The 26,335-nt window shown below is 36.6% G+C and overlaps 1 protein-coding gene across 2 annotated transcripts in view; it reads right to left on the reverse strand.

Annotated features, from left to right (window-relative positions):
• LOC148942448 (LIM/homeobox protein Awh-like) overlaps positions 1-26,335 on the reverse strand; it is a 135,018-nt gene that overhangs the window by 16,801 nt on the left and 91,882 nt on the right. For both annotated transcript variants that reach the window (XM_089103037.1, XM_089103038.1), the window contains one exon: positions 22,599-22,765. In XM_089103037.1, the coding sequence (XP_088959163.1) occupies positions 22,599-22,765 (167 nt within the window). The remainder of the gene's footprint in view (positions 1-22,598; positions 22,766-26,335) is intronic.

The following is a 26,335-nucleotide window of genomic DNA, read 5'->3' on the forward strand; positions in this document are numbered from 1 at the left end:
TAGCCTACTATCAATCAACTTCTCTAGAATGTTACTTAAACATGGTACCAGAGCTGTAGGCCTATAGTTGCAACGCAACCTCGGACCCCCTTTTTTAAGTAACTGTAAAATTAAAGACGACTTCCATCCTGAAACCCCAATTCCGGATGAAAGTACACTATTAAACAGCAGTATAAAAATTGGCATAAATAAACTTGAAAACTTCTTATCTACACGAGTTGGAATTCCATCAATTCCAGGAGTTGTTCCTCCATCCAATTTCCTTAAAACATGTGCAGCCTCCTCAATATCTACCTCCTCTGTTAACGAATAATCTTCCTCCCTCATAGGGTAATTATACTCATCCAAAATATCCCCAAATTCTTCATCACACCACTTACTTTGATCTCCTTCTTCTTTACTTACGACTTGTTCTGGCCAGATATTTGGATCTAGGATTCCACCTAGCGCTTTTCTTTGTATTTGATTTATCCTTCTACCAAATTCCTTCATATTACTCTCCAAATAAAACCGACTCATTTTCTCATTTTGACATGTATCAAAATCTCTTTTCTTTACATTTATTAATCTCTTATGGCATCTCCTAACCTCGCGAAACCTAACCAAAGTAGTAAGCGCCCAATTCGTTGAAAATATACATGTACTTACACAGGTCTGAGGCATGAATATACAGTGTAGTTTAACCGGTACATACACAGGTCTGAGGCATGAATATACAGTGTAGTTTAACCGGTACATTGGCTTACCAGGGTCAGTCACCTATTAGTATGAACGGTACATTGGCTTAGCAGACGGGTTTTTATGAGGTAACAGCCATTTTTTTGGGGGGTCAAACGGTGAGATAGTGGTGGTTAGTATATATATATTAAATTTATTAATTTTTTTTTTTTTTTTTTTTTTTTTTTTTTTAAAAATGGCTACGTATGATTTACTCGAGCAAAAACCCTATAAGATTTTCACTCACTACATTCCAATCTTAAATATGTTTTAATACATTTATTATAGTAAATTACATTTTATTAAATTTTAAAACAATGGATTCGTCAATTTTCAATGTGAGTACAATTTCACTCTATATCTGATATTTTGGTTAGGTTATGTATTTAATATAATGCGCTCATGGCAGCCCCCCTTCTATAATTACTATGCTTTTTAACTTGATCAATGTGAAAGCAAACTTTATGTCTTGTAACAAAAGTGCAAGCTTCAAATATATATTCAGATTTTGTTGGAAAATATCTCCATCGCTTCCAGTAAATTCTTAAACTTTGTTACTAGATAAATGTGACAGGCCCCTCCCCCCTTTTTACATTCCGTTTCCTTAATTTTAAAGCTTTGTCAGTCACACGTGGGCCCATGATATAGTATCATTCAATTAAGTTGGGTCACTTAAAAGGCCCGTGGGTTAACTTGGGATAGGACCATTGTTAGATTCTCTTAAGACTTTGGCAATTTTTTCGTCTTCCCGGTTGTAAAGAATGCATGACTGTTGGGCAAAATGCCTCCTTGGGCAATGGTAACCCCCGACCGGAGCTTTTTCAGTTCTTCGTCGTTTCTAATGGCAAGCTGAAGGTGTCGAGGAATGATGTTACTAGATTAATATGAAATTGAAAGTAAATCTCTGTTACTAGGTTAATGTAAAATGGAAATTCCTCTGAAATATAAGAATTCTTAAACTGTATTTAGATTTTCTTCGGTAAGAATTTTTAGTGATGGTGGAGGGAAAAAAACCCGTAGCCCCCTCCCCCATCCATTTCGGATAAAATAATTTTTTAATAAAAAAATTTTGAAATTATAATTTTTAATTTTTATTATATACTTACGAGATTTAAGACATTTCAATTCTTCTTCCATCAGCGAAATTTTCTTTTTCAATAATTCTACATCCGTTTCAAGATATTGATTACGGATTCGATGCTTCAATCTTTAAATTAGAGCATATTGCTTATTTAATTATTTTTAAATTTTCAAACATTCTTTTGAACTTTGTTTAAATGGTCAATTTCCCGTGACACTAAAAGGAATAGATATTTTATTTATTCCTTTTTTTATTTTTTTTTATTTATTCCGTTTAAAGTTGGAAAAACTCTCTAATAATCCACCTTTTGTCCCAAATGCGTATCCTGGTCCTGTTGTGATAAATCTCAGCTCCAGGCCCCTTACAACAGAGCAAAATCAGGTTTTGTCGAAAGGATTGAAATTTTCGATAACCCCTTCGAAAATACCTTATAGTGAAATTATCGCGAACACAGAGGGGGCTTTTCATGACTCTCGTGCGGATATTGGAGAGATTGCCGAGATTAGAGCACAATTTGTTGAAACTTTGTTGGATTCGCCTTCTGTTAATAATCGAAATTTAAAAAAATTTAGTAAAAATGAACACTTGGTCTTACATGCACTACATAAAGATCATTCCAGGATTATTACGAAAGCCGATAAAGGCAATACTGTTGTTGTATTAGATTCAGACGATTACGACAAAAAAGTAAGAGAAATTTTAAATGATTCTAACACATAAGAACAATTAGCTACCGATCCCACAGAAAAATTTTTATAGGAAGTCCGAAAAGAGCTTTCTTATCTAAAAGAAAAAGGTGAAATTACAGATCAGTTGTACAAAAGGTTTTACCCACGCGGATGCACGTCCCCTCGCTTTTATGGTCTTCCTAAAGTTCATAAGCCCGGTAATCCACTTCGACCCATTGTTTCTTCTTTTAATTCTCCTACAGCAAAAATAGGAAAATTCTTATCAGTGATATTTCGCCCACTAATTCAGGCTAAAAAATCCTATATTAAAAATTCCGCTGATTTTGTTTCCAAGGTAAAGCAATTTTCGGTTAAACCAAATACAAGACTTGGCAGTTTTGATGCAGATTTAATGTATATCAATTGTGATCCTCAAAAGGCCGAAATGTTTTTAGAGCAAAAACTTAATTCTAACACATCTATATCAGAAAAATCTAGTCTTTCAAATCAGACACTTCTTTCACTTACAGCCCTTTGTAACAAAAATTCTTTTTACTTCCATTATTGAGGCATTTTTTATAGACAGAAATATGGGCTCTCCATGGGTGCCCCCCTTTCTCCATGAAGGCTGATATTTTCATGGAAGACCTTGAAGAAAGGGCTATTTTGCAAAGTTCTTGTAAACCTGAATTTTGGGTTCGTTTTAAAGATGACATTTTTTATTTATGGGAGCATAATGACGAGTCTCTGGGTTCTTTTCTTCCCTTGCTCAATTCCTTGGATCCAAAACTTAAATTTACTCAGGAATCAGAGATAGAGAGGCGTCTTCCTTTCTTAGATGTTCTGGTGCACCGAAATGATTCATATTTCGAGTTTAGTGTCTATAGAAAACCCACACATAATGACCGTTACTTAAGTTATTCCTCCAATTATTCTCCTGCTGTGAAAAGAGGAGTTGTCATTTCTCTAGTTGATAGAGCGTTGAAAGTTTGTTCAACACGTTTCTTGGATTTAGAGCTCAACCACCTTAGAGATATTTTATTTGGGAATGGTTATCCAATTAGTTTAATAAATTCTGTAATTGCAAAACGTATTAAAAGATTATCAGATAGTTCTACAGAAAACACAAATCAAAGGGAAAATTCAGTTTATCTTCGTCTCCCATATGTTAAAGGGATTTCAGACCACATTTCAAAAAATCTAAGGAAAAATAACATTTACACTTATTATAGACCCAGAAAAACTATCAGGTCCCAAATTTATCAAGGTAAAGACCCCATCCCGATAGGTGAAAACTCCGGTATCTACAGAATTCCTTGTTCGTGTGGTCTTTGGTATATCGGAAGAACTGATCAGCGACTAACGGATAGATTAAATCAGCACTCTAGTTCAATTAATAATACACTTAAAAAGCAGAAAAAACCAGAAAATTTTGACTGCGCAAATCGCGGATATTGGCGAATAACTCGCTTTTATGGTTGTTAGGTAGTTGGTTTTAATTCTTTTAATTTTTGGCTTTTATTGATCCATCGTTTCGTTTTGCGCTGAAGAAGAGAGGCGTCTGTCCTCTCGAAATATTCGCTTTGTTTTTTCCGTATCTTCATTTGGCCTATAAAAACCCTATTTTTGCTCGTTTTTCTTTCTTTATGTGATGTAAGGTCAATATGGTTCAAGACATTATCTTAGTCATGCTTCTGGGGAGCATTCAACTAATGTTGTCACTACATTCATATCTCGTGTGAGAAAAAAAAGCTAATTTGATTAATAAACAGTGTTTTCTTCATAATTGTAAAATTAACCGTATTTTACCCAAGTCAATACTAGTATGCTTATATTGAATTCTATAGAGGCCCTAGGAATTACCAGGTTATTCTATAGAGGCCATAGGAACCACGTTCTATAGAGGCCATAGGAAGACGTTTCTATGGGACCTCTACACCTTTTCAAAGAGAGTGAGTATCCTCTCACACGGCCTTATACTTCTACGAGACATATAGGTAAACATTTCTACAGGGCATATACACCTTTTCAAAGAGAGTGAGCATAACTTGATTGGTGATTGGGATTTGAATAAAAGGAATAGTTTTCTTTACAATTCATATTAGTAAGAGAATTGAATTCGGAGAGAATAGTTTACTTGCGTGGATATTAGTTGTGAAAATGAGTTGTGCATTTACATTATTTGAGATTAATGATGGAGCCGACAACAGCAGCAACGATAAACGAGTACCCAATGTGGCTGTGGAAATAACCGCTGGCTGTAGACTATGTCTTGAATGGGACACTATGTATGCAAGATACGTGATATCATTAAGCAAATTTAAGCAGGAGGAGCAACTATGTTTTGCTGGAAAAGTGAATATTCTCTATATAAATAAACTTCGGTCAGCATTAGATGTCCTTTTAAAATATATTAATGAGAACAAAATGCATCAGTGAATGTCATTATTGAAATTATGTTCAATAAAAATCTTCCTAAATCAATGGTATTTTTTTTTCTACAGCAGACTACCATATATTTTTTAGAGTAGAAAAAATTCTGGTTAGTCTGAAGATGGTTGTGAGAGAGTTAGGACTAAAAAAAAATGGATAGATTCGAGAAAGAGCGAATCATGAGGAATCTAGTTCTTATGGAAAAACGTTTGATTCTAGATGACGATTTTCTAGAGCTGTCTATTCAAAGGAAGGTATTTTCTTGGGGAATGCTTGTCGATATAATGAAAACTGATTCTCCGTCATTAGACTATTGTATGAAACTTTTACATCGTGGTCCAAATGCATTTACACAATTTATTAATATATTAATCACGACACGGCAAAATGATATTGTGGATATGCTTTTAAACATTAGTTTAGAAATTTAGGACTTTTTTTCATGAGAAAGATGGTGCTCAAGGATGATTTACTCCCCTCTCTCTCTCTCTCTATCCCAGACAATTGTTTTTTTTGCTAGCTCAGTTCCATTGTGGCAGTGAGAGTGTCAACACATGAAAAAATGTTCCATACATGTCCGCTATGTATGTACACACTGGGCAGCTGGTCATCATGTGAGAATTGCACAATGATTGATGAGTATGATGAAAAGTGTAGATTATGCAACCCGTGTAAACTGCAGAGAGGATATGCTGAACAAATTAAAGGTTATAATTCCTATCCTGAAGAAGTGTGTGACTCTCATGCTAGAGGGCACCTAAGCTCCAATTGTCACTATGATAAATTTAATCAGTGGGAAAATACATATCCCGGTAAGATCGGCAAGAATCTTAGCAGTGATTTTCGTCTATTGCTACAAGATGGGTTTCATAGTGGCTTCACATTGTTCTGGGTGGAGGAACCGGGTCATCAATTTAACTGCTGGAACAAAAAATAAAGTTGGCTTCTACTTCATTGTTTTAGAGACAATGCGTGTTTTGATTATTAGCCCACTTATTTTTATTTGGTTGTGACAGAATGTGATTCGCCGCTAGGGGACACAGTTTGTAAAATTACTTCAAATAATCAAATTGAAACATGTGAATTCTATAGAATGAATGAGAATAGTAAAATTGACTATACAAAGAGATATGACAGGAACGAAATCACACTCTACTGTAGAAAATGTGACCCTGACATTGCAGTACATCAGGATCAGTGCACTGTGAATTCAGATAATCTACCTGCACTAGTTGTTGTCGACAAATACCTAGTAGTGGACGGAATCTAAAGAGTAGAAAAGTCGTTCTATCATGTATATAATTTTGTTTTTTAATAAACAATTTCACATACATCTTTAGACCATTTTACTCTTAGGGCACTAAAATCAATATTAAATACACTTGTAAGTATATTCTCCCCTAGAAAGTCGTTCAATCGAGGTAAGTCAACGTAGATGTTGAGAAACTGCTGGTAGGTGTAGCCACGACATCTGAACTTGAAAAAGAGTAGTGCATGAAAGCCACATGTCTTAGTCGTTAAATCCTATACTTTTCGTTGATTTTGAATAATAGTTTTTCAACTGCTTTCAATAACGCTGATGATTTATTGAGTGTAGAATTTATACGATAGGCCAAGAGGAACTAAAAATTCAACGTTCTTAGATGTTTGAAAGATGCATAACCAATGGCCGGTCCTCAAAGTCGATGGACTGCTATTAACAATGATTAGGGTATTCTTAACACTTGAAATTTTTTCAATGAAGTCCGAAGGTATGCAATAGGACTTGTACTGGGACATGTATGGATCCATACTAAATACATTGATTATTTGATTTGTGTTCATGATGCTAGGTCTAGTAGAACACTGCCGTCGGCTGTGATTTCCAAAAACGTTTCAAGATGACTCAGTAATATTAGCGTTATATTGTCAGTCAAGGCATTGGAAAATTTACACTCTAAATATCAGGTCCCTGTTCCTACTATGCTTATATCTTGAGTCCATGACAAGTCCAAAACAATAACTACATGATTTTTTGAAAATATTGAATCGGTTATTCCATTTTCAAATAGTTGAGAGTCATGATCTAGAGATTGCATGGTCAACTTGTACAAAGTTCTATAGGATTTTTTGTCAAAATATAGGGAGCACAGCGGAATATCATTCACTTTGAACATAAGGCATAATACACCTAAAAAATTAAAAGCATGGGGGGATTTAGTCCGGGATCTAACGGCGCCGTCACGCTTCGCAAAGGCCAAAGCCAATTTTCATGGGATTTCTCCATTGATAAATGATGAATCGCTATAGCTAAAAGAATCGATGACAAAGAGAAATTGATTAGTGATCATATTGGAAACAAATGATTTAAGGTTTTCACCATCGGTTTATAACTTCTTCTCTGTCACTGAAAAGGAGCTAGTACATTGCTGTTTCTGGACACGAATAATTGCCAGTGCTATAATGAATTTTTCATTAACTGTAGCAGGAAGTGTTTTTCTCAAAAGGAACTTTGATAGTGACAGCTGTAACTTTATGTCAATCTTGACATTGGGGGGTAGCCATTGGGATATATTGAATATCTCATGATTTAATTTTCCAACCAGATGATACTCCTGGGTCACTGCAGTAGTCAACTCACCGTCAGTATCAACACCTGATCGATATTCATATCCCATTGATTGTCCTCTCAACTCCTTGTATGCCTTTGGCGTCATCATCATAAATTGTATGTAGCTTGCATAGTTTGATAAATTATTGCTAGTGCTCACCAATGTTCCATTAATAAATACATTAATTTGTTTGAATAGGTTGTGTAGAATACAGTTTCATAGGAGAGACCATCACCGGCATTTTGAGTTGTATTATCTGACTTTTTATTCACCACAACATTTAAATCAATAAACGTTGATGACAAATCAATGAAATAGTCTTCATTGGAAAATAAAGTGTATATTCTCCGAGAAGGGTTGTTGGGGATGAAATTGTTCATAGTAGCCATACTTGACACTGACATCAACATTTTCAGCATTGAATAGATTCAATGAGGAACTGATTGATTGATATTCTTCCCTGTTGAGGAGATCAGTCATCTTAAGAGAATAATTAATTCTTTGATCTAAACATCTTTTTCTTTTTCTTCTTCCGTTGCTTATTGGCCTTCGTTGTTATAGTTCTAAAAGTCCTTGTTGATGTCCTTTGCTTCCTGCCTGGGAGGAGACTGATGGGTGAATGATGCGAACGCATACTTTTCAATCCCGCCCCACTTTGTCGAGATTTTAGTTGCTCACCAACGGCTCTTGCTGAAGATCTAATATTTTCCTTAACACTCTCCTTGAAACTCTTGCCCGACCCCCAGTCCTGTAGTGTGGAGGCAGCAAAATTTGATGCAGCAGGTAAAAGATATTTTCTGTCAAGGGGTAGTGGAGAACAAAATAGCCTAGCAAACCAGCTACCAAGACCATAGCCAGACATTGTAGTACGACCCTTGTAGTAGTCCAATCCATTGCCTATTTGACGTGGACTCATAGCACCAACATAACAATCAATATCAGGACAGTCAAATGGAATTCTCCTATTGTTCATTTTAGGTGATTGTGCCGTCGTTGACAATGGGTCGAAAATGACATGTAATCACTGCTAAGCCTTTTGTTATTGCTAGAGGATCACCCAATTCACTTCTTAGTGTTAACTGGCAGAGTTCCAAATTCAAAGTGTTTACAAGAACATACTGAAGATGGTTTATATTATAGTGATGAAGAAGCTCATTAGTTGTTTTTCGTTCAAGAACACGTAGGAGGGGGACATTTGAATTACCAACTCTCGACGTTTCCACAAAGGATGCATAAAGAAATATGCAAGAGTCCGAGGCAAAACCAGGTGGATAATCAGCAAAAATAACATGATCCATCCTGTAAACGGTGCCAGCGTTTTTCCCATTGATCATATTCTGTTTAAAGCCAAGAACATCTCTCAGATTATCACTGAGAATATTTATTTCAGTGTCAACAGGTGAGGTAATGTAAATCCTATCATGTTCCAATGAATAATTAAAATGGAATCTACTATTCCTACTATGTAAGATTTTTCTATTGATTGTGCGACACAAATCTCACATATTATCATCTTCAATATATTTCAATTTGATATGTAAATATTAGCTACATTTTAGTATTTCAACCCATTCATATCTAACAAAGAGTGTCCAATTGATTTGTATAAGGTTTAGATCATAGACTCGATCCTTTTTTTGGATTTCATAGGCATTTTTGAGAATACAGTCAAAAAGAGCCACTTCATACGCTCCGTAAAATTAAATGGATGGGGAGTGTTTTGTCCAAAAATCACTTGTCGCATTCAAGTCTTTGTAGAAAGGATTGGAAACGTTGTACATGAAAGTTACATAGAAATCATTGGGCATTGTCAATATCTTCAACACCGATCCAAGAATCAAAATCAGAGTTGTATCCTAGCCACCGAACAAGTAACTTTTTCTTCCCCCTGCGAGTACGTGTCCTTAATGTCTATTCAATTTGGTAAATGTCATTATTATTTTTAATTTTTTGTAATTCATATTCAAAAAAACCGCAAAAACTCTCCTTACCTTTGGTATAGAGCTAGACATATACTTTGTGTTTATATTAATGGGTTTATGCCACATTGAAAAGTTTGGTGGAAAAATAGTACCTACTCCTATCAAAAACATTAGTTTTCATATCGATTCAAGCGCTATCATTCAAATTGAGTTGATTTTCAATCTGGTCTTTCGATTCGGTTAAATATTGTTTAAGAAAGGTGTCAATTTTATCATGATCAGAATGATGAACTTCCGTTGGCACAGAGTTGGATAATGATCGATGAGGTCGTTGATTATAAATCAACATGATTTTATCTAGATCATGAGTAAAAGCCGATGTGTTTTCCTATGTAAAATATTTTGAAATTAAAAGTCGAATAGTTCTTATCAATAGTTCGGCCAATACGGCCTTTATATGACGGTGAATATGATAGAGCAGTGTACTATATTTCTCTAGTACTTTTGAAACATGGGGATTAACAAATTCACTACCGCGATCCGTTTGAATTTTTTTATATGAATCCTGTTCGAGAATACTTTCAATGGCCTGAGCAACTTATAAACACCTCTCTTTGATCGCAATGGAACTGCATATGCGTAGCGACTAAAAACACTGATTGCAAGTAGAATGTCCTTGTACGGTTTGTTGTGACGTCGTTGAATCTCATCTAGAGTTAGGATATCTGCTTGCATTATATGCAATGGGTAAAAGACTTTAGTTTTTCGATATTGATTGGCACGAAGTCTATGATTTCTATGCAGAGTGTAACTTGATTCATTTTATAGATAGTCTTGTACACTTTTAGTGTGAACACCAGTGACTATGGAAAGAGTGGTGGGGGAACTTAAACTCCCCGCCTCACCAATATTTTACCTTTCAGAACTTCAACCATTTTGAACGTAAACACGTTGTGTAACGTCCGCTACCATTTTGTATACTGGCTGTTGGTGGTGGTAATGGTGACGTTGATTTGATACCTCTTCGCTTTTGTCTAGCTATCAGTGGTGTGCTAGTATTTTCCAAGATTGTTTTAAAATTTTCTTCTTTTTCAAGTTTATATTTTAATGGTGTCAATGTTGTTGATAATGATGATGCATGTTCATTTAATTTTTTTAGAATTTGTCTATTGCTAATAAGACTTTTGGGGAAGTTTAATGTATTTAGAAAGTTTTATAAATGAACGTCAAATGATAATAGTCCTTTACGATTTGTAACCAAGTCATAGATTAAATAAAGTAGATTATAGCTCATGCCCTGAACTATAATCTCTTCCCCGTTGCTCTGAACTTGAATATGATCTTGACCACTTTCCATGAGATAAGTTAGGAGTCGTTTACATCGTTCGCAATCTGAAATGCGCATTAGATTTCCACTTTTTGCTGTAAACGAATCCGATTCCTCAATCTGTTTTTGTGTTCCAGCAGCAGAATCCTAAGAGTATTACTCTTTTTTGGGATTAATACCAATAGTGGCCTTCGACCGATAGAACCTATGTTTGTCCGCTCGGCAAAGTAAATCTTGAAGTAAAAGCAGTTTTTTATCATCCTCAATATTGTCATTGTCAAGGAATTTACCCAGGTTGTCCTCAAAGTGTTCCATGGGTGAGAGAGTGAGTTATATTGGAGTAAATTTATAGGGTTTTGCCATCTAGAGAAAACTGTTTACAAGTCCTGCAATTATTGGCAGTAAAAGTGTGAAAAAGCTACCGCCTGTCTGAAGAAGTCGTTTCCTTTTAAAATTATTTTCTTTGTTTTTGGAGGGTAATTTACGTGCACTGGAATGACATAGGGGTGTTTGTTGTCCTATTATTCGCGGCCGTTGAACTTGACTTATAATAAAACTTGAGCAAAGTAAGGTTATAGTGCTATTGATACTATTGTAACTGCCAAATATGAGTATTGCTTTTAACCGTGGGGGCTTGGAAATGCATAGACAAGAAAACAAATGTCTCTTTTTATGTAGTTTCTTCAATGTCATGATAGCTACTATTAGGTGTTTTTAGTGTTCACGGGGAAATATACTGTAATTTCATTGTCAAAAATATCTGTGACTACACGCAGATTCTCGGTTGTATTTTGATTAAGATCCAACAGGATATAACCGTGGGGTTTATTAGTTGCCTCATTGTATGCTGAGAGCAGAAATTTAGGAGCACCTGGATAGATTTGTTTATTGAGGGTTATTAGCGAGCTAGAATTACGAACAACTCTGTAGATGATATAGTAGGTGCAGTTCAAAGCAAGTTTTCGCATACCTTTGCTCTGATGAAAGAGATTGTGTAAAACTAGAGTAACGGAAATTTGTTCATAATGAGAGTGAACGTTAAACATTTGTAGTATTTGCGGGGACCACTGTACAATGGATTAAGCAATATCATCCATGATTAACAAAGAGTTTGGGTCAATAAAGTTGAAAACATAAAGTCCTTGTATTAATCTGCACCAATCCAACGATCGCAGCAATTGCTTTTATTTTATCATATGACTCCTGCCAAATACTGTAACAATAGTAGATTTTTTTCGGCTTTACCACAAACATTTTATCGCAATTTTTAATTATTTTAGTTAAGAGTGTTGTTTTTCCCGACATTGAGGGCCCACACAGAAACGATCTGAATGGTGTTTTAAATTGATACATGTTCCCTTCAACAGTTCACCTGGATAACTAAGTTTATACCATAGACGTCTAATGACTAAATAATTCTCCTACTACTCCCTTCAAGAATAATAATAGGAAGACGAACAAAGAATCATATTTTCTTTTATTATATTCATAAAAAAAGTAACAATATTTAAAAAAAAGCACATTAAACATGAAAAAATACACTTTTTTTTAAATTTATTTATAATAAAAGAAAATACAACATTTACATAGGCACACAGAGAAAAAAACACTTAAATAAATACTTTTTTTTGTTTATTTATAGAACAAAAATACAACATTAGATTAAAGCACTTGAAATAATATCACTTTTTTTTTATTGAAACATTTACAAGAAAATCTGCTCTAAGTAAAAAAAAGATAACTTTGATAGTGGCGGTAAGCCCCCCCCCACTGGCGGCCGCCCCCCCCGGGCCACGAGGCCTCACCCCCCCCCCCCCCCCCCAAGGCCGCAAGGCTCCCCCCAAAGGTTTTAGGAAATAATTTACAGGACTTTATTCAAACCGAGACTTTCCCTATGGATAACACATTCGGCCTAGTCTGAAGTTAAATAGTGACCAAGGGGGAGGGTGGTCACACCGTCTTGACAAACATAGACCTTGTCGGAGATGGTACTCATGGCAATTTTTTTTACATTTACAGTAAAGTTCCTGGGGTTGAGAGAACGAATTGCCAGCAATTTGGCTCGTGGAATTGTATTTTGAACAATACAATTCCTATAGATGTCCATGTCGAAATTCTTATCCACATAGCGCATGGGTACTCCTTTGCAACGTTTCTTGATTTCCTCGTCGTGTGTCTGTATAAAGTACACCTTCGGACTTACAAACATACCACTGGAAATCATGTCGCCTCCCCTTTCAGATTTAAAAAATAAAAGCTGATTTGGTGCCCGACGTTTTACTAGCTCAGGGTAAAGACTACTCCAATTGGTGTAGTCCATCCATGAGCTGATAATTTCACCGTTCGCCAAATCATCAATTAGATTTGGGGTTTTTACTTTCAACAGTAGAGAATCCGTGTCCCCGTAGCAGACCTCTACTTGCCCCTTTTCCGGCCATTGTACCCTAGTCACATTGTAGTAGAATTCCAATATGAGCTTGTTTAAGATGTCCAAACTAGCACCACCTGCAACAATATTTGCATTTAGTACAATGCTTCTTTTTTTCCTATTCAATTGCACCATGTCCGGGCCAAAGACTGTGAAGTACGTGCAATTTGGATCGGAAATGTTTTAAACACAGTGTTTGGGATCGGTCAAGACATCACAACGATTCCTATTGCGAACACTCTCACACATTTTGCCGAAAGCCGAATTCAAAATGAGCTTATAAATTTCTTTTTCGGCTTTCGTCTGTGCTTCAGAACGTTTGTTGACAAAACTGTCAACAAACGTTTTCAGATAGGGTTTTTGACTAAACTGGAGTGCTCTATGAACCTTTGTGACGTTGAAACCGTTGTTGCGCATCCATTTTAAAGCCACATGATGTACAACTATGTTTTTTTTCGGCAGAAGGTCAGCAATAAGTTTTTGTTTTGAAGGTGTCCAATGCAATCCGTCCACCTCGACTAAACGCCTATTGCGAGGATTTAAAGGGTCCCTAGTATATTTTCTATTGATTCGCGGAAAAACAAAATCTTTTACTGAGTCATGTAACTCGACTGGTATCTCCCCATCAATTTCAAAAAACCATCCAACCGGCCCATTCTCCTCAACACTGTCAATGTTGGGGAAATGGGGAGCTTGAGGGTCATTGAGCCATTTATAGTCGCCGCAAGGTAGTGCATAATGGGACATGGCCGAGGGGTAGAGAGAATTCATATCAAGGAAAACTGCATCCGATTTTGTCCCCGTTTTCTCTCCTGTTGGATCAGTTTCCAAGATACGATCCCCATGAAAAACAAATCCATCCATCATTGACCTATTGATGAACAGATGCTGATCAATGTCTGGGATTAGCCCATTTTTTCCCCCCTAATTTTTAGGATGAGGTCCATCACCAAATGAGGAGATGAAAAATATTAGCCCAAATCAAGATTAAATTCCTCATAGATTTTGTCCGTATTTTTACACATAATGTCTAAAAGAGTTAACACGTCACTCGACAAATACAGCTTGCAATAGTCAAACCTATTTTTACACCCTCCCTCTGCCCAAACTTTTGTAGCAAACCGGTGTTCATCGGGGGTGCCCCAAAGATCGTGCAGACTATCGTAAAAAGATTCAATCGGAGGAATAGTTTCCTCGGCGAATCTCGACATGGAACAATAATAGTCATAAGGATATATGCCCTTGACCGTCAACAAATCATAGAAATCATTTGGAAATTGTTGCTTGAGAAGGGGGAAAGCATCGCGGCCGTCGTAATTTTTCTGCACCTGAATTAATTCACTCACTGATTTTAGGAAAAACTGCAGGAATCTAAAAAGCAAATTTTATTCGTGCACTCAACGTTGGTTTCAAGAAATTTCCACATAAATTCCAAAACAAGCAATTTTTCCGATGATTTAGGTATGATTTTGTAGGAAAAGCTATCTATCACCCATGCATCATCCACTGTTCCATTTCTTTGAAGATGTGCCAATGCTGGTAGCACATACTTCAGATCGTAGTTAGCGTTATGTATAAAAATCAGAAGAAAAAGTTGCTGTTTAATTTTTAAATTACATGAATTCTGAGTCCACCCCTGAAAGTTACTTTTTCCCGTTGAATTGGGATCAATAAGGTGATTATGATCCTGGACCGCGTCTTTTGGGGCAAGAACACCTCTACAAACCCAGTAAATCGTCCCCTTTTCTAGTGCCAGTTGCTCTTTATCTGACAATGTCATTGGGTAGTTGGTGTGACGCAATCGTGAAATTGCGGCGTTTGCTGTTTTTATTAAAGATACCAATAACTTTTCCATGCTACCCTCCTCATCCATAGCCAAAAAACTCTTCCAACTGCATTTTATTGTTGGAATCGCGACGGGCGTGCGCATAGGAACACGCAACTAGTTTGTGTTCCTTGACTATATTTGGCCTGGATGGGTCTGATACCTCAACCAGTCTTGATTCACAGTTCAAAGATACTTTATCAACTTGTAGCACGGAATTTTTGAAATTTTTAAATTGTAAAGTATCTTTACCTTCTGCTGGCATTTCTATTCTTTGATTCCCATGGATTTTGCAACGGCTCATTTGATCTGAAAATGTTGGCTCATATCGAAATGAGGAATGGCACATGGGACAATAGTGATATTCTCCTTTGTTCTTGCTTTGGGATAGAAGTCGACTTATTGCTGTAACCGGGAAAAAATGACCATAGGAATTTAGATCTTTGGGAGGCTCGTAAATAACCCAAACCCAATTTTTAACATTTTCCACCGTCGGTATCCTCACTGAATAAAAAACTCCTTTTTTATTTGGTTTTTCCCCCATCTACAAATTCAGTGTCATACTGGAGAACAACCACCCCCAACCCAAGATTTTCATTTGCTTTTTCAAATATGGTTATTTCTTTCAAGGACACTGGATACTTCCCCTCTAAACAATCAAAATTTACTTTAGGGAAATTTTTTCCACCGTTACGAGCAAGTCTGTCGAGATTTTTCATTGAAGACTCGTTTTTTAATGTTTTATGGGCTGCTGCTAAAAATGCGTATTTAAAGCATTGCAGCCCCGTGTCAAAATTGAAGCCTTGAACTCCTTTGGTAACCGACAAATTTGGGTGGCATTTTATTCGTCGACTACCTCTCCCCGCCTCCCTTAAAATAAAGTTTTTTTTAAATCTACTGACATTCAGATCCATGTGTTCAATGTGTAAAATTGTGGACCCACTTCCCCTTTCATTAAACGTGTCCAAAGTTGATATTAATTTATTTACCCAGTTGAAAAAGTTGTCCTCAAATTCATTTAGACCAGGGTAAAAAGTCTGGTTGCCAGTTGAAAAATGAAAATAAAAAATATCCCCAGATGTCCCCTTTTATAAATAAACTTTTTGATTCACTGATACTTTAACTCCCCCTTGACCCCCCCCATTTATGATTCTGAATATCAATTTGTGCTCGAATTCTGTCGATGTAGCTATGGAGAACATTTATAGGGTCTGTTAAAATAATGCTCCCGTCAACTGCGTTTTCCTCGGGAGGGTTAAAATCTACCCTATATGTTTGTAAGTGACTTAGAGCAGATTCTAACAAATAAAATTCACGTAATTCCGGGGACATAGCACTATTTTCCTGTCCTGCACCTGTTTGTACAGGATCCAATTCACTAATAGTAAAGTTGTCGTCAAAAGTGTCCCCGGGAAAATTAGGCCCAACAATTTGCATTGTTGTTGCTGTATCATTAAGTGGACTGGTGGAGGGCGACGTAGAATTGTCAATAACACCACCCCCCGTCTGTTCAACTGCAATGGTTGGAGATGGCATGAGGTCTCCTAGTACATATTCCAAGGTGTTTGGGGACAATTGATCGAGCCAGCCTGTATTGTCCTGTGACGTAATTTCTATATGGAAATCTGGCACTAGTAACATCACCTAAATGTTCATGCATAAATCTATCTACCAAGTCCGGATCCTCTATCATATCAAAGTCACAAGTTAAATCATCTAGGCTAGCTATATCCCCAAAAACATCGTTAAGAAAACCCTTATGCCATTCCATATTATCTACAACTAATGTAGGTTCGTCTCTGAACTCCATTGGCGGTGATAGAATTGGTCCTGTAAATGCCGATGTTTCATCATCCAATGGCGGTGCTATTTCATTAATCTGTAGAAAAAAGGTTTTATTTTCTATTTGAAATAAGCATTATTTCATAAAGTTGAAAAAATCATGTTCATTTTGTTTACCTGAATGAGGACTGGATGGTCCTTTTTAGAGCCCTGGGGAGGACCTTTGGGGACCGGGAGCTTCCTTCGGGATAGGGGGATTGGAGCCCTTTCGAGTTGGGGTAGAGAACTTTACAACGCTGTTTAAATAGAACTTTTGTATTATAACAACCCTGGAGTTTCAGCCTCAAATCTTTTTCGAAAAACATCTTCTAAAATCATCTTTTAAAATATCTTTAACTGTTTCGCTGTACTAATTACCTAAAATGTCCAAACCGGTTTCGCCCAAATAATGTTTTTGACATCACTGCGTTGTCACATTTGAAATTATTAAGAACCATTTTCTCGCGTTAATATCTCTTCATCTAAGATAAAAACATCCGGTTATTTGAAACCCACTTTGTAACGAGCGATTAACATTCATTTTATACCTGTCAGATTAAAATTCAAATTTTCAACCTTTCCGATAGGTTATTTTGATAAGAACCGAATACACACAAAGCTAAGTTCGAAACATATCCCAGTTTAAGAACGTTTGTTCAAAAACCAACTGTGAAATAGTGGTTTGTTTATATAGAGTTTGTTTAATGAAATAATAGATTTTTGCATTAGAAAACATCTTGCTTAAAAGAGAAATTACAGGTAAGGTTTTATAAATCTATAGAAAAGTATGATAAACTATTTGCTACTTCTGTGTTATAACCACTCTTTTATATACTGCTAATTTGGTTAATGGTAATGAAAGAAAATGAAATAGGATTATTATAGAATAGTTTAGAAACATTTTTGAATTTAATTTTACTCATCAAAAGTTACGCGCTTGAGAAAATTTTCCTGATTTTTGAAAATATGGAAAGAAAAAAAAATATATACATTTACAAATTCTGACTGCACTTGTACATCTGAATTCCCTGGAAAAGCATGAAGAGGAGTGTCCTCCCGATCTTGACCAGATGATGCTGATGCATTATATGAAAGCATCCATTCCTTCTTAAATTTTCTACCAGGTTGCATAGTGGTCTGTATAGAGCTGGCACTTGGCTTGATTGAATTCAATGATTCGATCACTCCTGTCTCGGCGTTGTCCTGGGCTTCATTCAATTTTGCACGTTTTTGCTGCGATGGTTGATCAACAGCATTCTAAAATAAAATTTTTTTTCAGTTTTCAAACTATTTAGCTTACGGGAGGGTACTGCCCCTTCAATATCACTATCAAACCCCCAAAAGGTGAAAAAAAGACGCAATTTAAGTAGCTAGCTCAATTCTTACTTATTCAGAATATTAACGGAGGGCATTAGGCCTTCAATTCCATAGTATCAAACACGAAAAGTTGACAATTATATAATTTTTTTTATATGCAAAGCTTTTAAAACTTATATACCTAAATTACGAATATCACAGTACTAAACTCCCAAAATTTTAAAAAAATGACGCAATTTAATTAGCTAGCTCAATTCTTACTTATTCAGAATATTAACGGAGGGCATTGGACCTTCAATTCCATAGTATCAAACACTAAAAGTTGACAATTATATATATTTTTTTTATATGCAAAGCTATTAAAACTTATATATCTAAATTACGAAATACTTAAAATCACAGAAAAAAGGAAGAAAAAGACTCCTGGACATAGCCTAAACTAAAAATTATTAAGTATATAAAGGGTTCGCCCTCTAGCCAATACCTCACCCTTTACGCTTAAGTTTTTTTAGCACTTTCAAAAGAGGTATCTATTCTAATTAACCGACCTTTGTGATTCAAGAGTTTGTGATTCGAACAAAATTTGAACTTAAGTGTAAAGAGCATGGTATTGAGGAGGGGGGCGACCTTTCATATCTGCCGAAACTAATATGCAAATTCTATTTTAATTTTTCATATACAATGAGCCAAAATCAAAGTTAACCTGCCTCTCTTTTTTTGAATATTTATTAAAATTTAAATATATGGACTGTTTAATTAACATTTAAAAGAAGGAAGCTTTTTGGAAGACCTAACAACACGATGAAAAAAAGCGTAAGTAAGGAAGGTAAAGGAAATTATTCCTTAACTTAATGGCGAGACAAAAAATAGATTTCTTTTTTTATTATAATATGAGAAAATTTTACTCACCAGAAGTCGCTTAGAATATTCCATATCTCTATCAATATAAATGATGGCAAAATATAGATACTGGTAGAATGAATGAACTATTCAAATTTTAGAAAATTCTAATCTGAAACTTGAATATATACAAAAAAATAATTGAATATATTAACATATGAACAAGAAACACTGGTTTTCTGACACGGATTTACCCTAAAAGACATGTATACAATATATATATCATGAAGTAGAAATCTAGTCTACGTAAATTATGTCAGAAAACTTGTCCTTCATAACATATTATGCAATTCCCAACTAGCACAAGATGGTAGTTCGTATAGCTTCTATAGAAGTATAAGGCCATGTGAGAGGATACTCACTCTCTTTGAAAAGGTGTAGAGGTCCCATAGAAACGTCTTCCTACGGCCTCTATAGAACGTGGTTCCTATGGCCTCTATAGAATAACATGGTAATTCCTATGGCCTCTATAGAATTCAATATAAGCATACTACTGTCAATGCGACCTTCACTTCACTTAAACACACGTGTCGAACGGCAATTTACAGAACGTATAGGGTTTGGTATTTTAAATCATGTTATTAGCAACTACAATAGTAAGTATTACTGATTAACACAGGATATTTTAAGACTACAGCAGAAAGTACGATGTAGGCAATCTCATGCTGATTTTTTTCAAATTGAGGCTATTGCCGAAAATTCTTTTCAGCAATATTTTAGGATTTCTAGACAAAGACTTTCCGAGAAATTACACCGTTTAAAGTTGGAAAAACTCTCTAATAATCCACCTTTTGTCCCAAATGCGTATCCTGGTCCTGTTGTGATAAATCTCAGCTCCACGCCCCTTACACCAGAGCAAAATCAGGTTTTGTCGAAAGGATTGAAATTTTTGATAACCCTTTCGAAAATACCTTATAGTGAAATTATCGCGAACACAGAGGGGGCTTTTCATGACTCTCGTGCGGATATTGGAGAGATTGCCGAGGTTAGAGCACAATCTGTTGAAACTTTGTTGGATTCGCCTTCTGTTAATAATCGAAATTTAAAAAATTTTACTAAAAATGAACACTTGGTCTTACACGCACTACATAAAGATCATTCTAGGATTATTACAAAAGCCAATAAAGACAATACTGTTGTTGTTTTAGAATCAGATGATTATGACAAAAAAGTCAGAGAAATTTTAAATAATTTTAACACATATGAACAATTAGCTACCGATCCCTCAGAAAAATTTGTACAGGAAGTCCGAAAAGAGCTTTCTTATCTAAAAGAAAAAGGTGAAATTACAGATCAGTTGTACAAAAGGTTTTACCCCCGCGGATGCACGTCCCTTCGCTTTTATGGCTTTCCTAAAGTTCATAAGCCCGGTAATCCACTTCGACCCATTGTTTGTTCTTTTAATTCTCCTACAGCAAAAATAGGAAAATTCTTATCAGTGATATTTCACCCACTAATTCAGGCTCAAAAATCCTATATTAAAAATTCCGCTGATTTTGTTTCCAAGGTAAAGCAAGTTTCGGTTAAACCAAATACAAGAATTGGCAGTTTTGATGCAGATTCAATGTATATCAAATGTGATCCTCAAAAGGCCGAACTGTTTTTAGAGCAAAAACCTAATTCTAACACATCTATATCAGAAAAATCTACTCTTTCGAATCAGACACTTCTTTCGCTTACAGCCCTTTGTAACAGAACTTATTTTTACTTCCATTATAGAGGCATTTTTTATAGACAGAAATATGGGCTCTCCATGGGTGCCCCCATTTCTCCAATACAGGCTGATATTTTCATGGAAGACCTTGAAGAAAGGGCTGTTTTGCAAAGTTCTTGTAAACCTGAATTTTGGGTTCGTTTTAAAGATGACATTTTTTATTTATGGGAGCATAATGACGAGTCTCTGGGTTCTTTTCTTCACTTGCTCAACTCCTTGGATTCAAAACTGAAATTTACTCAGGAATCTGGGATAGAGAGGCGTCTTCCTTTCTTAGATGTTCTGGTGCACCGAAATGATTCATATTTCGACTTTAGTGTCTATAGGAAACCCACACATAATGACCGTTACTTAAGTTATTCCTCCAATTATTCTCCTGCTGTGAAAAGAGGAGTTGTCACTTCTCTAATTGATAGAGCGTTGAAAGTTTGTTCAACATGTTTCTTGGATTTAGGGCTCAACCCCCTTAGAGATATTTTATTTGGGAATGGTTATCCAATTAGTTTAATAATTTCTGTAATTTCAAAACGTATTAAAAGATTATCAGATAGTTCCACAGAAAACACAAATCAAAGGGAAAATTCAATTTATCTTGGTCTCCCTTACGTTAAAGAGATTTCAGACCACAATTTAAAAACTCTATGGGAAAATAACATTTACACTTATTATTGACCCAGAAAAACTATCAGGTCCCAAATTTATAAAGGTAAAGACCCTATCCTGATAGGTGAAAACTCTGGTGTCTACAGAATTCCTTGTTCATTTGGTCTTTGATATATCGGAAGAACTGATCAGTGACTAACGGATAGCTTAAATCAGCACTCTAGTTCAATTAATAATACACTTAAAAAGCAGAAAAAACCTGAAAATTTTGACTCTGCCCTTGCAGAGCACATATTTGAAAAACCAGACCATACTATTTTGTTTAATCAAGCTAGTCTTATTTCGCATGACAAAGGTATTGTCCAGCACTACAGAGAAGCTGTTGAAATTTATAAATATCAACATTTAGGTCTAGCTATAAACAGAGATTCCGGTGATTTAAGAATAAACGAGTCATTTCGGTTTTCTCAAAAGAGAAGCCGATTCTTTAGTAATCCCTGAAATAAACCTTGAACCACTTTCCCAGTCATCTAATCAAACACGTGAACAACCCCTTAGGTCTCAAAGGGTGTCTGCAAGAAATGCATTAATTAAAATCCAAAATCAAATGACATAGTTCTCCAACTTATTTAATTGCTGGTTTGCTTTGTTTTTTTTCGAGTGAATAAATTGTGTCCTTTACTTTGTCAGTTGTTCGCTAGTATCCATCGATGGCAGTTCATATTTTTTTGGATTTTGTGCAAATCGCGGATATTGGCGAATAACTCGCTTTTATGGTTGTTAGGTAGTTGGTTTTAATTCTTTTAATTTTTGGCTTTTATTGATCCATCGTTTCGTTTCGCGCTGAAGAAGAGAGGCGTTTGTCCTCTTGAAATATTCGCTTTGTGTTTTTGCAGTATCTTCATTTGGCCTATAAAAACCTCATTTTTGCTCGTTTTTCTTTCGTTATGTGATTTCAGGCCAATGTGGTTTAAGAGATTATCTTTTTATGATATTAACAAAATATGACTCAGCCTATTGCATATTATCGACTATAAACTATTTGGCTAGATTAGGCTATTTGCCCAAACAAGGCTACTGGCTACAAGCTTTTGGCTATATGAACATACTGGCTGTTAAACAAACTGATTGTAAAATTTCCCTATATTTTGAGGATTATACAGACCTAGTGCTTTGCTGAAAACACGAAAGGTACGCGTATTTTTTTTATTTCAATGTCTTGGTACTTAGTTATTTAAAATCAACCAATACCTGTGTAACCCTTTTGGATAATCCAGTCAAATTTGCTATCCTTTCGAGATCTTGGCCATCTGGATTGGAATCAAGAACAAAGTTAGCTTGAAGTACAGCCATCTGCTCTTCGGTGAAAGTTGTTCGCACCCTTTTGGATTTTGAGTTTCCTCTGAAATCATCACCATCTGAAATTAAATCAGCAATATCAAACTTCCGAAATAGATAAATTTAAACGAATGTAATGTAGATCTAATCTATTCATATCATTTTAAATTCGTCAAAAGTTAAAAAACGCGTTTAAAAAAAAAACAAGTTTTTGTAAACCTGAATTTTAGGTTCGTTTTAAACTTTAGATTCTTACATTAAATTCTGACTTTCTTACATTTTCATTACATTCCGAAATTCTGTAACTCTTATATCAAACTATTTGTATTTAAATAAAATTTAAGCTGTTAAAATTTAATCTATATAGATACATTTTAAACTTTATTTACACAAAAAATATTCTCTGCTGCTTTGGGGATCTTTATCCGACCGCCAACGGGTAAAATCTTTTCTTCAGAGCAAATTTAAAAAAAAGGGTTAGATTTGCGAAACTTCGATTTTTGTGGAAATCTGGTGTTTTGTACCCATTTCGAGCGAGGATATCCTTACCGATATCATTGTCCTTTGCGACAACTGGAAGAAGATCATAGTGCATCAATAGAAAAAAGCAATAAAAAAGAAGGTAACTTTTGGCATCTTCCAAGTTAGTCATAGTGTTTATATAGTGTAAACTACATAGTGTAAACACTATATAGTGTTTATATACACTATATAGTGTATACAGTGTTAATCATAGTCATATTCATTGGCTATAAGCTATTTTGCTACACATGGCTATTTTCTGTTATTAGTTATAAACTATTTGACGATAAGCTATTCGGTCACATATTGACTATAAACTATTTGGCTAAACAAGGCAATTGGCTTTTAGTTATTTGGCTATATATGGCTTTTGGTTATTTGTAGCTATGTAAGTTAATCGGCTATTTGGTCACATAAAGCTATTGGCTATGAGCTATTTGAATATATATTACCACTGCCTATTATTGGCTGTAAGCTATTTGGCCAAAGCTATATAGAAGAATAGATTATAGCCAATGACTAGATATTACAGACAATTTAGCTGAATTATTTGTAGCCAAATATAGTAAATTATAGCCAATAGCCATGCATAGCCAAACCTATCATTCCCCTTCAACAAAATATATTCGATCAAAGTTTGAAAAAGCCATTTTGTTCAAAATAGTCTGAAGGTCCAATAAAATGTGCCTCCAGTGATGACAAGACCTCCGCAGGCCCTATGTCTAGGATCGTAAATATTATTAACTGGTAATTGCTTAAGCATACGTTTCATACAGGAAAAATGGGCTTGTGCAATAACTCAGTAAAAGCTAAGGGTAATAAGCTCAAACTTTCAGAGGATGTCGAGGAAGATATTTATGAACACTTTGCATGGTGGGAGGCACTTGTGCTGAATCCTAACCCATTATGGGGTACCATCTCCATGTTGAAGATGCGGTAATGAGGTGCGTGGCAGGTGGCACCGTTCCCCGTCTAATGATGCATGGCAATGGATTTAAGGGCTTTGTTGGGATAACCACCTGGCAAAGCTTCTTTTACCTGGTTATGATTAACAACGAAAAGCCTCGGACCAAACAGCCGTTTCGACGACGACCTGTAGCACGTCCACCGACCATCCAAACGGACCTGTTTACGGTAGCCCACTGCAATATACCAGGTCTCAGATCTAAGTTTGACCAGTTCCTACATTTAGTGAACTCGGTCAAGCCATCTATCATGTGCATCACTGAGACCAATCTAAACCAAAAAATTCAGAGCAGTGAGGTTGCCATACAGGGACACACGCTCCTCAGGCGGGATCGAGAACGTACTGACGGCGCTAAATACGGAGGAGGATGTGTCGCTGTTTATATACAGAACCATATATTTTATTCATGCCTGAACATACCAGATTCAGCAGGCGAAGAAGCTCTGTGGGTCAGGGTGACCCTCCCAAATAAATCCGTGATTGTCGGTACCGCGTATAACCATCTAACTTACCAGATTACCAGCTACCTTGAAACCTCCCTTGAATATATTCGGGGCAAGTACGCTAAGTCTTCCATTATCCTTCATGGACACTTCAACGTCCATCATAGCGTGTGGCTTCGCAGCAAAAATACTGATAGGGAAGGGTCGGACTTGTATGATCTATCTCTCTCTTACGGGCTGGAACAACTTGTCGATTTCGACACGTATCACGGCCCAAACGGATCATCTCGTCTTGACCCATTCCTTACAGATCACCCTGATTCCTTTAAGGTAGACGCTCATGCTTTCACCAGTGACCACGTTGCCGTCGTTGCACGTGGAAACCTACGTATTCCTACTCCAGTAAAGCATGAACGAACAATCTGGCTATACAAAAGAGGTGATTGGGACAGTTTGAGAAACACTCTTTTTTCTCAGCAGTGGAGAGCCTTACTCCTGGAAGGCCCAGAGAAAGCTGCAGATAAGTACCAGCAGGCCTTAGTTGACTCTGTCGAAAAGCAGATCCCTTCAAAGCGGATCCAGGTGTCCAGTAAGGACAAACCTTGGTTCAACGCCCAGAGTAAGACAATCCGAGCAAAGCAAAAGGCACACAAGCGATGGCTACTTTCGAAGAGCGAAGAGGACAGAGTTGCATTCATAAATGCGCGCAAATATGCAGTTCGAGCGATTCGGCAGTCCCGGGTTCAGTATAAGGAGAAATTCGCCACGAAGCTTTAACTTGCTTCGGCAAATAGTTGGTGGAAAAAGTGTCAAGGAGGCTTTACCGTCGTCCAAGGGGCCCGAAATTCCTTCTCTCCAGAGTAACGGGACAGTGGTACAAGATCCACAGGCAAAGGCTGAAGCTCTTGCTAAGGCTTTTGCCAAATTCTCGAATCCAGACGATGACGGTAGAGAAGTGCCAAAATTCTCCGACCGAACCGACACTGTCCTGGAACGCGTGAATTTTCCTGCTCCCAAGATCCTTCACATTCTGCAACATCTGGATGTGACCAAAGCCACGGGTCCTGACAACATACCCAATGTTGTCCCAAGTCCTGCAGTGCCGAACTAGCTGGACCCTTGTCATTGCTTTTCCGGCTGTGCTTTCGCTCCGCAACCTTCCCACGAAAATGGAAGTCCACCAATGTTATGCCTACTCTGAGGTCAGAAGGCGATCACACGAACGTGGGCTACTACAGGCCTACTAGCCTTCTCTCCTGTGTTGGCAAAGTCTACGAGAGCGTCTCCAACTTCATCAGTACCTGGAATCAAATGACCTTCTAGGCGGTCGCCAATATGGATTCGGCCGGAAACGCTCAACATTAGACTGCCTAGTGGCCCAGTATCAGCAGTGGATAGAACTACTGGCAATGGGATACGACATCAGGCTACTATACTTCGACATTGCGAAAGCTTTTGACAGAGTATGGCACCGTGGCCTGCTAAAGAAACTCTATGTGTATGGTGTTCGTGGATGTCTGTTAAAAGTGATTGAGAGCTTTCTTTCCGATCGTTCACTGCGGGTTGTTCTTGACGGGTTTATTTCCCGCGAATATCCAGTGAAAGCAGGGGTACCCCAGGGCAGTGTCTTGGGACTACGCTCTTCCTTATCTACTTAAACGACATGGGAGACAACTTCGCAAACCCTCTGTATCACTTTGCCGACGATACCACGACAC

This window comes from Artemia sp. Qi Xiang Cuo, chromosome 17 (assembly GCF_049724085.1).
Source record: "Artemia sp. Qi Xiang Cuo chromosome 17, ASM4972408v1, whole genome shotgun sequence".
Taxonomy (NCBI): domain Eukaryota; kingdom Metazoa; phylum Arthropoda; class Branchiopoda; order Anostraca; family Artemiidae; genus Artemia; species Artemia sp. Qi Xiang Cuo.